Source organism: Neurospora tetraspora (genome assembly GCF_033439725.1).
Source record: "Neurospora tetraspora strain CBS 560.94 chromosome Unknown B0H65scaffold_1, whole genome shotgun sequence".
Lineage (NCBI taxonomy): Eukaryota > Fungi > Ascomycota > Sordariomycetes > Sordariales > Sordariaceae > Neurospora > Neurospora tetraspora.
Genome location: NW_026944383.1, coordinates 767,776 through 782,000, shown reverse-complemented (window position 1 = coordinate 782,000; position 14,225 = coordinate 767,776). Strand labels below are relative to the sequence as shown.

Genomic DNA, 14,225 nt, shown 5'->3' with positions numbered 1-14,225 from the left:
TAATTAAAATTAAATTTATAGAGCTCGCTTTATACCCCCTTATAATAAATTACAAAGGTATAAAACTATTTGTATGGTAATTTCTAATTATAGAAATATTTAGGTAATCGATTAGTAAAGTAGGCCGAGGCTAAAACGATACAAAATTAGAAGTTATAAGGGAATTTAATGCTATTTATTATTATACGCGCCTCTTTTTTTTAATTATACCCCCTAAACGCTTAGTACCGCTATTTTAAATTTAAATATTAAATATTAAAAGTTTAAAAATAATAAAGCGTATAATTAATTTATCCTTAATATATTAATTATTAAATTCGTTATTATATTCAATATATTGAATTTTAACGTTATATTAGTAAATAATCGTATCGATAACCGAAAAAAATCCTTCAACGATAGCTTCAATTATTTAATTCGCTATATAAATATTCTAAACGAATTTAATCTATCGATAAATAATAAATATAATATATTTAAAATTATTTCTCCTTACTTTATATTCGAGGAAATCAACGGCGAAATATTCTCCTGGGCTGAATCTCCTATTTCGTAATTTTTATTTAATTTATTATTTAATTTTTAAAATACTATACGCATCGTATTAATAAGTAGCAGGTCCTTTAAATTTAACGCCTTCAACGTTATTAAAATTTTCGAAAATTTAAAAATTATACTAACTGAATCGTTTATACTAAAATTTAATAGGCATTTTATATACGTAATGACCGGTTAAAAGAATTAAAATAATTTCGATAAATAAAGAAGGCCGCGTAATTAAAGGAAAGGGGTAAATATTCGAAGATTATTTAATAATAGATTTTTTAAAGGAAATAAAAGAATAAACCGTCTAACCGACGGAGGCAATTACTAAAGGGTTTATAATCCTAATAAAAACCTTACTTTCGAAGTAGGCATAATAATACAAAATTTATAGTAAAATTAAAGTAAAAAATTACTTCTTTCAACCGTAACTTCAAAACTCCCCTCTCTCCCTATATTTTTATATTAATAATCCTAAAACCCTTAATAAATATTTAAAATTCACCAACCCAAACGCAATCCTTTAAGGACGCTATTCGAAACGAAGAAAAATAATTAATCTTATTAAAAATATAAATAAAGCCCTAAAATCGAAAATTATAAAATTCTTAAATAAATAAACATTACCCTTACTACTATTCGTATTAAAAATACCTTATTTAATAAGAAATATTTAATTGCAAATACTAATTTCTTATTTTCTTTAATTTTTCGAAGCAATAATCTATTTAAAAATAATAAAGCAATCCCGTATTTAATTCCTAGCCTTCTTAACCTTTTTACTAATTTCGGAATACTTTTCGAAATTCTTATTAACAAACTTCTAAATAGGGCCGCTTAATTTCTATTTAAAATTATCTTTAATTTTAGGTATTAAATACTAGTAGCGCATTATTAAATAAATGCCTCGCTCGTAAGCCTTATAAAATAGCGTAGCGCCTCCTTTCTTTCTCGGTTATAAAAAATCTTTCGTATTTTTATCTACACTGCGTTTCTTCCTTATATTTACCTTCTATTTCTTTTTATAATTAGAATCAAGAGCGTCCTCCTTATCAAATACGAATTCTTATGAACCAAAGCGGCCAACACACTAAGCGCTACGAATTACAAACTTCTTAAAATTAATTAATAATATAATAGGTTTTAATATACTAACCCTTTTGAAATTAATAAATATATTTTTATATTTTAAGGACATTCCTTTGAATTCGTTATCAAACTTCCAAGAATTGCTAACCTAAATAGGTTTATATTTATAAACTATATCGATGAAATCGGTAAACTATAAAATAAAGGAAATTACTTTATTAATTCCAAATCTCTTCCTATTTATAATAAGAAATTTTTAATCGGACAATTACTTTTTGAAATCCTTAGCTTATTTCTTTATAATTTCTTTAATAAAGGCTTAATAATTTCGACGAATTTTAATAATTTAATCGATAGGTCGATGATTAATTTAATTCTTAATTTCTCTAAGCCAATCGCAGGTAAATTTATCTTATTCAAATAAAATATTAATATAGTAAACGGCGATATAAATACTCATCCAATTATAAATTCGAATATTAGTATTATCGAAATCTTTTCAATACTTATAACGAACGTTATATATATTATTAGTTTAATCGTACGCTACTTTCCCGATAACTATTAAATCGGTAGAGGGGTTAATAATTATATCTTCCCTAATATCCTACTTAATATAGTATTTGTTATCCTCCTCTTTCTCTTCTTCTCCTAAATTTCGTTCTTTATCGTCTTTATTAGCGCCGGCGGCGGCTTCTTCTTAGAATTAGGTAGTAATAGTAGTTTCGGTAATAGTATTATTTGTATTAATAGCCGTAGTCGTAATAGTTATTACGGTTATAATTACGGCCTTCTTAACCCGGATTCCTCTATTAAATTTAATAAGCTCGTTTTTTACTATTAGAAGGCAGTCCTTTATTTACTTAATAAAGAAGAAATTTTCCGGCTTTAGGGGTAGAACTCTCTAAATTATAAGTCCTCCCTTAAATAGCTAATTACTAAAATCCTAATTACTATTAGCGAATCTTTTAAGAACTCTATACTAACTAGACTAATTGGTAGGGGTATTAAGGATGACCGTAATGGCTTTGTTAGTAAATTCCTTTAATAAGGATATAGCTAACGTTATTAGTTTCGTAGGGATATTACTTATAATTGATAATTGTAGCGTTAAATATAAATACGCAAATCAGACTATTAATTGTTAAATGTGATAGTGTAGAATTAATTAATTAAAGAATATATATAATTAATTTGCTCAGAAGGCATAGAGGGTGCTAGAGTAACCCAGATATGCCTAGAAATCAGGCAATATCAAGTGGCTGGAGCGCTAACCTCCATATGGTATAGCTGAAACCACCCTTGAATCTGACAGCTGCCGTGGTGCCATCCTTGCGTACAAAACTTTATCAGATGATCTGATAACGAAGCAGGAGGGATGACAGCGGCAGCAGCAGTGGATCTGCGCACCAGCCACTTCCTGTCTGCAGGACGGAAGCTCGCGCCACGTTGCTAAAACATTAGCCTCCGGCATTAAACCTTGACTCTTTTCCGTTTCAGAGGGCCTTCAACTTTCCAGCGCTACACGATTGAAGCTGGTCCACTGCGCGCCGCGGCGAGACTTCACTGGTTGACATCAGCCTTGCAGAAAGACAGCGACGAAAATCCGGCAAACGTCCCAATCGCGATCTTTGAACTTTCCATTGCTCCAACAACGCGACAGCCACCTTTTTGAGACGGATTGACTTTGGAGTAACGCGTATTTATAAGCGACAATACACAATGGACGACGATCTGTACGACGAGTTCGGAAACTTCATGTAAGTACCAGACCATCTCCATGATGTCGTCACTTCGCAGAAGGATGGTCTGTCTGTGGGCTGTAACTTGGTCAAGACTCCATATTCTTTTGAGGCTGACTTCCTTCTTTTTGTTTTCCTGATACTCTCTCGTGGGACGGTGCTAACTATCGATTTGTAGCGGAGATGCTGAAGCCTCCGAGGAAGAGTCCGAACATGGCGTCGACGCTGGAAACTACGTTTACGATGATTACCCAGAGGAAGCTCCAGAAGCTCCGGCTCAGGAGATGATGGATGTTGACGATGAAGGACCCTCCAACGCCGTTGTTCTCCACGAAGACAAGCAGTACTACCCGACAGCCGCACAGGTCTATGGCGAGGGCGTCGAAGTTCTGGTTCAAGAGGAGGATGCGCAACCGCTAACACAGCCGATCGTCGCGCCTGTCGAGCAAAAGAAGTTCAGCATCGAAGAAGCAGACCTCCCGCCCGTATATTTCGACCGCACGTTCATGACCGATCTCATGAACTTCCCCGAGCAAATCCGTAACGTGGCTTTCGCTGGACACCTACACCACGGAAAGACAGCATTCATGGATATGTTGGTGTTGGAGACGCACGACATTGCGGACAGACTTGAGAAGCGGACGGGAAAGAAGCGTGACGAGCAGCTGCGGTACACAGACATCCACATTCTCGAGCGGGAGCGAGGGTTATCCATCAAGGCCTCGCCCATGAGCTTGGTCCTCCAAGGAACAAAAGGAAAATCACATCTCTTCAACATGATCGACACGCCAGGCCATGTGGACTTTGTCGACGAAGTTGCGGCCTCGCTCAGACTTGTGGACGGTGTCTGCTTGGTGGTCGATGTCGTGGAGGGAGTCCAGGTCAACACAGAACAAATTATCAAGCACGCCGTCTTGGAGAACATCCCACTCACGCTGATTGTCAACAAGATGGACCGGTTGATTCTCGAGCTTAAGCTGCCACCAAACGATGCCTATTACAAACTCAAGCATGTGATCGAAGAAGTCAACACCATTATCGAGAACACAATTCCGGGCCGGGGTGAAGAGCGGAGGTTAAGTCCAGAGAAGGGAAATGTTCTGTTTGCCTGCACGTCCATGGGCTGGTGCTTCACTCTTCAGTCATTCGCCAAAATGTATTCGGACAGCTATGGCGGTGTCAACTCGGAAGAGTTTGCGAGACGCCTCTGGGGAGATATCTACTTCAACCCGCAAAAGCGAACTTTCACCAGGAAACCTATCGAAGAAGGAGCCAAGAGGTCATTCGTCAACTTTATCATGGAGCCGATCTACAAGTTGTACTCGCATACGATTAGCGAAAGTCCGGAAGAACTCAAGGGTACCTTGAAAAAGTTGGGAATCCAGCTCAAACCATCACAGTACAAGACCGACCCCAAGGTCTTGTTGAAGCTGGTTTGCGAGCAGTTCTTTGGACCATCTACCGGGTTCGTGGACATGGTCTGTCAGCATATACCATCACCGGCTGAGGCTGCAAAGCAAAAGCTCGAACAGTACTACACAGGCCCTCTGGACACCAAGGTTGCTGAATCTATGCTGAACTGCGACCAAAACGGCCCGCTTGTGTTGTACGTGTCGAAGCTGTTCAGCGCTCCCGATGCGAAGAGCTTCTATTCGTTTGGCCGTGTGATGAGCGGTATTGCGCGCCCTGGCACAGAGGTCCGCGTGCTTGGCGAGGGTTATTCCATCGACGACGAAGAAGATATGGCCATGGCGAGGATATCCGATGTCTTCATCGCCGAAACACGATACAACATCCCAACGGACGGCGTGCCCGCTGGTAACTGGGTTCTGTTGGGTGGCGTGGACAACTCGATCGTGAAGACTGCCACTATTGTGGAGAAGAAGTTTGAGGATGATGAGGACGCCTACATCTTCAAGCCTATTTCGCACTTCACCCAGTCCGTCCTTAAGGTTGCTGTCGAGCCCATCAACCCGTCCGAACTACCCAAGATGCTTGACGGCATCAGGAAAATCAACAAGAGCTACCCCCTGGTTACCACCAAGGTGGAGGAATCGGGAGAGCATATTATTCTTGGAACTGGCGAGCTATACATGGATTGCGTATTGCATGACCTACGCCGTCTTTATGCCGATATGGAGGTCAGGGTATCGGATCCTGTGGTACGATTCTGCGAGACGGTACAGGACATGTCCGCAACCAAATGTTACGCCATTACGCCAAACAAGAAGAACACCATTACCATGGTGGCGGAGCCATTGGAGGATGGCATCGCGCAAGACATCGAGTCCGGAGCGGTCAGGATTCGGGATCCTGTACGAAAGATCGCCAAGTTCTTCGAGGAAAAGTATGGCTGGGATCTCCTCGCAGCCAGGAGTATCTGGGCTTTCGGTCCAGACGAGATGGGACCCAACATCTTGCAGGACGACACCTTGCCATCAGAGGTCAGTTACGAGTTTCTTTTCCATAGTCGGGACACTAGTTTCCGTCTTACCCCATTGCTTGCCGTGATCGTCAGAATCGGGCCGTCTACCACTGCGACTAACACGATGAACAGGTTGACAAGAAGCGGCTTAACACTGTCAAGGAGTCCATCAAACAAGGATTCAACTGGGCAGTCCGGGAAGGCCCGCTTTGCGAAGAGCGTAAGTTATTTCTTTCCTTCTTTGAGCGTCTTGCATTCGACTGCTGCGTGCCTATGCAGTCACACCCCCTAGCGGCTACAGTTTTGGCCGCACTTGACACCATCAGTGAAGGACCTGCAGTATGGGGGCCCCAGTGACCTGCTTAAAGTGGCAGCTGGGAAGGAGGTTCCAAAGCAGGGTATTGTTGCATGTGCAGCTTTCACCCCATGTTCTGGTCCCTTTTCTTGCCAATGCATGATGCCCCGGTCAAAAGGAGGGTCTGGGCGTTCACAGGCGGGGGGAGTCCCCAAAGATTGCAAACTGCAACGATGAGGCACCTTCCAGATACCACCTCGGCCAACGTTGGCTCAGCGGTTCCGGGCTCACGAGAGCTGCTCGGTCACGCTTCTGGAGATGCCTCTCCCACGCCATTCACGTTTCCCCCCTCACACATCTACTAGGTGCTAACCTGTTTCTGTGAAACCAGCAATACGCAATACCAAGTTCCGACTCATCGACGTATCGCTTGCCCAGGAGGCCATCTTCCGGGGCGGTGGTCAGATCATCCCCACTGCCCGCCGCGCCTGCTACAGTTCGTTCCTGATGGCCTCGCCTCGCCTGATGGAGCCCATGTACTCGGTCTCCATGACCGGTCCCCAAGACACCGTCAGCACCGTTTACAACATCCTGGCCCGCCGTCGCGGCCACGTCCTCTCCGACGGTCCCATTGCCGGCACCCCGCTCTACCGCGTCAACGGCCTGCTGCCCGTCATCGACAGTTTCGGCTTCGAGACCGATCTGAGGATCAACACGCCCGGCCAGGCCATGGTCAGTCTGGTGTTCGACAGGTGGAACATTGTTCCCGGTGATCCGCTCGATAAGGACATTGTCCTCCGTCCTCTGCAGATGGCTAACGCGCAGGCGACGGCGAGAGACTTTGTGCTCAAGACGAGGCGGCGCAAGGGTTTGAGCGAGGATGTCAGCGTGGCCAAGTTTTTGGAGCCCGAGTTTTACCAGAGCTTGATAGAGAGCGGTACTCTGGGTGAAGCATGAGGCCATGAGGCCATGAGGGCATGAGGCCATGAGGCGCCCAGATAAAAATGGATGGTAGGTGACGAAGGTGGCTTGTCAGCTTTTTCTTGTCGTTTATGTAATTCCTGGGTAGAGGTAGTCTAGGCATTCCCGGTGGAAGGGGGGCGTTCGTGTGGTTCCATTTTAAAGAGAAAACTTTTACTGGGAATGAAAAAGCAAAGAAAGATATACGTTCAATTCAATGTCAAGGTAGATAGATGATCACGAAAGATCTCATCACTCATGAAATTGATGATGAAGTGCTCCAACTAGAGTAAAGCAATGAAACAGTTCCCTTCACATGCTGTGAAGAACGGTAAAGATGAATATTACAAAGAAACCTCGCCACAACTCACAACCCTAACTTATGCAATTGTGATAGGGGCCACATATGTGCATCACCGAAACACTTAACAATGTCGGTTAAGAAAAAAGTAAACGGACAGATCCGTCAATAGTTCCTTCCTTGGAAAATGACCACACCAGTTTTTTTGGTGCCGCGCGTTCTCTCTCATTTTCTTCATCTAGCGTGCTTGGTATGGAGTAATGTATGTACACTACGGCGTGAGTTCAGGGAAGACCGGAAGATTAGTTTAGTTGTCCTTCGAATTTGCTCGATACTATATACTAGCTACTGTAGCTAAAATGTGTCCCTGACTTCGTGGGTGGGCATATCGTGGCCCAGAGCGGATGAATGGATATGCCCTCTCAGGCCCCGGCCTCTCTCAGACCCATCTCAAATTTCCCTCGGTTGAACTTTCAAAGATGTGGGCAGTGGGCAGCGGAATTGGAAACCTAGTGCCGGCCTGCCAGGTTTAAGTTTTCGCGGCTTTGGGGGGAAGGAAGGAAGGAAGGAAGGAGGGGAGGGGAGGGGAGGGGGGGGTTCGCGCTTTCCCGGGCCGGCCCGGTACGGTAAGATACATCAATTTTGCGCGCAGCATTTGCTGATCGTTTGATAATCATGTAGTTTTGGCTCAAAATTGAAGAAAGTGAATGATGGATGGCGATTTTGGGCCGGGCATCTTTCAGGGAAAGGCCTGGTTGCATGGAGCATGGATGGACATGGGGAAACTCTTGAAGATGAAGCGAACAGGCTCGACAGGCTGACAGGATGGACTCGATGGAGGCTTGTTGGTGCTTGGTGGGAGCGAGGATGCTGATGGGGATGCTGATGGGGCGAAACCCACCCCCGTGAGCCACATTAGGGCCCATGATGGGATATTGAACTTATCCACCTGGCTCTTGTACACCACACTACAGGCTGTATCGAGTATAGTGTGTGTGGACTGGATGTGGTGACTTCGGTGACTTTCACTGAAGGTGTACAACTTGCTCAAAAGTACGATCTCCTGGTTTCGTTTAAGTGTCCCTGAAAGGCGATAGAATATGTCAATCATTAACTAGAAAGGAAAGGACTCAACGGCCACTGGCAGCTCACGGCACTAGTCCACCTGAAGGTAGTGCACAATAGCAGGAACAGCTAGTAACGTAATCACACTTAGTCCTCTTTGTGTCGCAAAGGTCTAGATCCCAAACTGGGAACAGGAAGTTTAAAGTCACGTTTGAAACGTCGGCTGTGTTGAAGTGTTGAGACTTTCTGTGTTGGGCTTGGCGTGGTGGTCTGGAAACACACTCGACGAGACTTGTGAGGGTAGGATCAAGATGCCTTGAATTTCCCCACGCTCTTTTGAAGTTGTGAGAGGCATCGGAGGGCTCTGTTCCATACTTCCCTACCCACTTGACTAGAGGACCCGAATGCGAATCATAGCAACTAGCCTCTTGAATTCGTCAACTTTTGAGCGGGCTCTGTCCACATCATGTAGATCAGTTCATAAAGCACATGGGTTCCGTCGATCAACGGAAAGCGGGGTCCCTAACGTCCGCATCCTCGACACTCGATTACATGAGCCATGGGTTGGATGAACCATTTGTGGTAGATCCCGGGTGTCGGGGGAAGTAGGCGGGGTGTTTCGACAGTAACCCCTTCGACCTTCCTATCACAGAACCAAAAATCATCATTCACCCCTGAAAAGTAACTCCCGAACCTTTGTTGATTCTGTTGTATGTATTTAGGTGGATGGGTCAGCTCGGTAATTACCAAGTCAACTCCGTCAGTGTGAGTGGGCGCTAAGTGAGATTCGCACAAAGAGTAAGGATTGTGTTTATGCAAGAGGACCAAAAGAGAAGTAAGATGCGGTGCCTTTTCTATCATCATATAACTGCCGTAGAAAATCTTGACCTAAGCCCTTGGTAGAATGCCAGGGACATGGGCTTCACCGCATGAACCGTCCATGACCGCCACCCAAGATTGGGATGCAATGGCAGGTGACATCGAGCCTTTCAAGTTTGAACCCCTGGAGCTTGCAATCCCGATGCTTGGGTTGGGATAGCTGCTGGCCCTGTGTCCCTGACCTGGCATGGGAGACAAGAATGCTCAGCCCTGGGTGGGAAATTTGGACATCAATAGAGGCGGCGGGAGGTATCAGAATTGGCCGATGTCTCGCATCGTCATATCGATTCATCCACGGCTTCCCCACATACCGGATAGCCACGCGTGTGCCCCATGACGAGGAGGTGTTGTACCTAGAATGGCGTTGCCGTCGGTGACCAACAAGGCAACCCTGTTGATATAATCTCACGATATACCGCCGCGTACGGTCAAGCCCAAAAAGCCATCGGAACGTGAATGATGATTTGCTGAAAATGGACACCTCTGGGGCTCCCATGTCTGGACTGTGCTCAGACGCAAGTCTCCAACATCTTCTCGATGATGCCCTTCAGTGTGTCATTCTCCAAAGCAGCGGCAACTCTCTCCTTGTCTCCCAGCTGCTTGTTCACCTGGTCATCCTGGGCATGAGAGCCATCCTTCATGCGGACAATGATGCGGTAGTTGGGAGGCAGAGCGTTCTCGAGTCGGACACGCACGGCAAGACCAATGACAGTCGCCAGCGAACAGTGGTTCACTGTGGGCGTAAGGTCGACCTCGACATTGGTCAAGGTGTTTGGATCTAGACGCTCGGCGGGTGACGGGCTGAGATGGATGTCGTCGAGTCTGACAACGGCGATTTGGCCCAGGGTGACGGGATGTTCAGGGTCCGATATCGTTGATAGCAGGTCTAATACAAGACATCAGCTGTCTGATCACCAGTATGTAAAAATAGAACAGAGGACCGAGGCAGGCAGCTGAAACATGGACTGCACCTTTCCATGCACGTGCAACTTGACGGGGCGTAATTCTTACCGTAGATTTCCTGCTCGTCAATGGGTTCCTCTGTCGCCAAAGTCAAGTCGTCGTCTTCATCTTCGTCCGATGTCCACACCGATGGGTCACTGTTCAGGGAGCTCCCCGCCCACCACTGCTTTGGAAACAAGATGTGGTCATATTTGGAATCCGGGCCCTTTCTCACATGGCCCTTCGCTAGATTCCTGCTGGGCAGTTGTGAGACACTAAGGACGGTGGGATTGGCGTTGTCGAAATCCGATTTAGCCATGCTGAGAGGTTGTGTCGAAAAACGGCTGGTGAGGTAACCCTATGTGGTGGCTGATCGAAGTGGTTGAAAGTTTTGTTGCGGTTCACGGAAGTTGCCACTCAGTTGACGGCCAAGGCTAGGCGAATATTTGGAGTTGGTGCTTCGGGCAAGTTCACCGACGTTTGTCGTTGCCGTGCGCGTGAGTTGAACGGCGGCAGGGGCGGATGACGTTCAGTGAACGAGCAAGAGCAACCTAACCGTTCAGTCTCGTTCAGTCTCGTTCCCCGCATTGCAGGTTGCGGTGCCTCTGCAGGTGCTGGGGCATGCCGTCCCGCCAGGCCCAGTGCGGGCCCCACTGGGGGACACAGAGCCTTCCGAGATCAAGATAGGGTGGCGCTAGTGAGTTTCAAACGACACGAGCAAAGTGTTGCCATATTGACCCAGAATTTAGGACAATTCGTATGAAAATGGGTCAACCCACCTCAACCTTTATCGCCAGATATGCCCTCGTCAGCCTACTTACATCCAACATGGAGAGGAAGTGTGTTGCCTGGAAAAACCTTTGTGCCTCTTCCAACTGCAGTGGAAAGCGACGAAGAAAGCATTGATGACCGGATATCACCGAGCAGGTCAAGACATCTATGTGCATTTAAACATTGATCAATCCTAACATGACCCGCGTGTTGGAGTTTATCACAGACAGGTTTCTGTGGCTGTACAGGTACCTCTTTCACTTGAACAGTATGGCGAAACCTAGAACCCGGTAGTTCTCCATCCTAGAATAGTACAACTTTTGATCTTCTATCGCGCGGCGTTTCCGAACACTTGGATCTTGCTTACCTTGTTGCGCCATGCTACCCCTATTTGGATGAGTACGGGGCAGTTGCGGTACGGCCATGTATATAAACCTCGTTGATATAGATCCGTACAGTTGTACCCCGGCCGTGAGGCGGTGCCTTTTGAGCGGCGAAGCGGGTGCTCGTATAGATGCGCTTTACGGATTGATACCTATAGCTATCGAGTACGTCGCCGCCGCGCCTGTTCACAAAAACGAGAGGAAGAACCCCCCACGTGTGAACCTGATCATTGGTGATATTGCTCATATTCATGCAACCGATATCCCATATATGACGATGTTGGGATGCGTGGGGGGTTCCTGCAGTAAGACCGCTGGACAGAAGTTGGAAGCTTCCATAACCCCTGCGTGGAAGCCCAGAGGAAATCGGGCGAAGGAAACAGTGCCTTGGCGTCGGTGGCTCCCGCGGCTCCCGCTCAAGCTGTTGTCGTCCTCCTTGGCTGCCCGACGGCCTGCGGTGGCCCCAAGGTTGTAATGCTTCAGCCTCTCAAGGTCCCCTTCTCGGAGATGTTTCTACAAAGGGCTTGGAATGTGATTTAAGGATCCGAGAAAAGTTGGGATATGGCTCCGTGATGCCAAACCTTAATCCATGGTGGCCGCAGCATCAGCCCTGTGCCTTACAGGATTCCCGAGCCTGGGGTACATGCTGTGGTTGCGTGCGACGGGAATAGTCGCCAAGTGTACCAATGCCATGGAGGAATTTACCTAATGTCTGAATTTAGTGTATGATATTGACAGGTAGTGCGTGCGTTGCGTGTGCTATGCGACAGCGCCTCTCTTTTATGAGTTGGGACTGTAACAGCCCGCTTGGGTCAAGTTAAACACACTGGCGATACCAATTCAGGATAACAATCTCGTACAACATGACTTACGTCATGTCTTGGGAATCAAGTCCCCTCCGCGTTTCCTCTTTGCTTTTGCAGAAGAACATTTCTTCCGGCATTTCTTGCATTGGAACTCGTGGAGGTCGCCGTCAACCGGGCGTGCTCCAACCCATGTCGGGTCGCAATCACACTCATTTCGGCCAAGGTGGAGGTGGTGGGTGCGGTTCCCCTGGCGAGCTTTGGGGTTGGAGTACATAGATGAACATGGTGATTGGATGTTCTGTTCACTTGGTGAGAACCGAAGAGTAGTGTACACAAGTGTGGGTGGGGGTAGAATTGCGAGTTGGCTTGCCTGCCCTCGAGCCGTCGTCTTGAGCCCGCCCGCGAGCCGAACATTCAATCTAAGTTGGTGGTTAGAGTGGTCTGGGGGTGGCCAGTGCGTGGCAGCGGTATAGACACTAGGTACGTGGTTGTACTGTCGACAACTCCCATCGGGGAGGAGACTGCGTTGCATTTGTGCCCTGGTTTCGCCGTCCTGTTTCCTTTCACCGGTGAGGCAACGGTACCTCTACAACAGGGCCTGCATGGATGGCTGGCTGTTCACATCAATCTTTCAGATGGGCGTCTTCGAGAAGATGTTGAGAAAATCGGTTCCGGATGGCCTTTGCTAGCCTGGGGGGCTCGCAGAAGACTCCACTCGCAGCTGTCGAAGTGTCTGGTGTAACGCTGCCAGAAGGTAATTTGGCTTCCGTCCACGACGTTGGTGGACAGATTGATGGAAAGGCCATCCGCCATCCTCGGCATAGCGGAATGGTATGTACCTTTCCCTCTCTGCGCATGTACCGGCTCTCGGGCGGCTTTTCCTACCCCACCCTTTGTTCTCTCTCCAATCGAAATCAGTTTGCATGTGACAGCCTCTGAAATGGCCCGATTAACCCTTGAGAACCACAAACACGACGAACAGCAACCAAAGCAGCATGTCCCTGCTTTGTCAGCCAGAGCAGTGTGAAAAAGGGGACTCTGAGAGCAGCCTCGAAAACAAAATGCTCATCGGCGGAAGATTCATATCTTAACAGAAACGCTAAGATCTTTGACTGGATCCATGCCCTGCCTTTCCCCAGGGTTCGCGGCTAGCCTTCTTGCGTTGTCGTGCGATTCCCACTGTGAGACAGGGCCCCAGGACTCAACCAGAAGCACCAAGTAAAAGTAGGAAAAGACAACAAGGTCCGCTGTGATGATTGCCCGTTCTGCCCGATCGATCTTCCATGCCCGGCAGGCATACGAAATATCCCGCCAGGGCAGTCGACTGTGGAAAAGCAAATCTCGCGATTGTTTGGAGATTCCTCGCTGACGCTCAATGAGGTTAGTGTCCTCGAGTTGCTAGGATATGCCTTCGCCGGTTACCGTGAACTCGCCCAGAGGCTTTTCCAGATATACCTCAAGAACTAAAGAGAGGTCAGTGCCAACGATAATCCCCTTCTGCTCACCGAGACATGCCGTATCCCTAGAAGTGCCTAAACAGCGTCCGTTCGCAAACTCATCCTAAACTCAGTGTGAGCCAAGATGGATGATACTTGCTGTTGTTATTCAAAGCCATGTCGACATGCTGGCCTTGAATACAACCCGAAGGGCTGCTACAGATACATTGGCGGCAGGAGGGGGGTGGGCGAATCTTGAAGATGCTGATTCGAAGCCCAGTCTTTCAGTGCTTCCCCACCTGGGACGACGGAACCTTGGACCTGGAGTCCCGTCTTTACGCGGCCACTCTCCTCGCTCCCGCACATCCATCACAGCATCCACCCTCCCACCACATCCCGTCAGTTGGGGCTAGAAAACCAACAACGACGGCGGGAACCAAGAGGGAGCCCCCGAAAGTCGTCATCAAGCATCCGGATATCTTACAGCAGAGCACGAACTTTGTAATTACGTTGGCCATGTACCACTATCATTTCTTTGCCCCGTGAGCTGGACTAACGAAGGATATCCAATAGCAGATGGCAGTACAT

General features: G+C 46.9%; 2 protein-coding genes across 2 annotated transcripts; one reads left to right on the top strand and one right to left on the bottom strand.

Moving 5' to 3' along the window:
• The first annotated feature begins 3,230 nt into the window (after window positions 1-3,230).
• Window positions 3,231-7,438, top strand: B0H65DRAFT_7238 (P-loop containing nucleoside triphosphate hydrolase protein). The gene is made up of 4 exons (XM_062831329.1): window positions 3,231-3,392; window positions 3,553-5,818; window positions 5,932-6,019; window positions 6,486-7,438. Exons 1-4 carry the CDS (start codon window positions 3,355-3,357, stop codon window positions 7,049-7,051), a joined length of 2,958 nt encoding a protein of 985 aa, XP_062685663.1. The 5' UTR covers window positions 3,231-3,354; the 3' UTR covers window positions 7,052-7,438.
• A 2,370-nt stretch (window positions 7,439-9,808) lies between these two features.
• Window positions 9,809-10,560, bottom strand: B0H65DRAFT_415894 (uncharacterized protein; the record flags this gene model as incomplete). The annotated part of the gene is made up of 2 exons (XM_062824008.1): window positions 9,809-10,185; window positions 10,266-10,560. 2 exons carry the CDS (start codon window positions 10,558-10,560, stop codon window positions 9,809-9,811), a joined length of 672 nt encoding a protein of 223 aa, XP_062685662.1.
• Between the last annotated feature and the right edge of the window lie 3,665 nt (window positions 10,561-14,225).

What these genes read in the sequence shown, in the direction of transcription:
- B0H65DRAFT_7238 (XM_062831329.1), top strand. Translation starts at nt 3,355, where the DNA reads ATGGACGACGATCTGTACGACGAGTTCGGAAACTTCAT. An exon ending in ACGACACCTTGCCATCAGAG is followed by an intron (nt 5,819 to 5,931) that starts GTCAGTTACGAG and finishes CACGATGAACAG; the next exon opens with GTTGACAAGAAGCGGCTTAA. An exon ending in AGGCCCGCTTTGCGAAGAGC is followed by an intron (nt 6,020 to 6,485) that starts GTAAGTTATTTC and finishes CTGTGAAACCAG; the next exon opens with CAATACGCAATACCAAGTTC.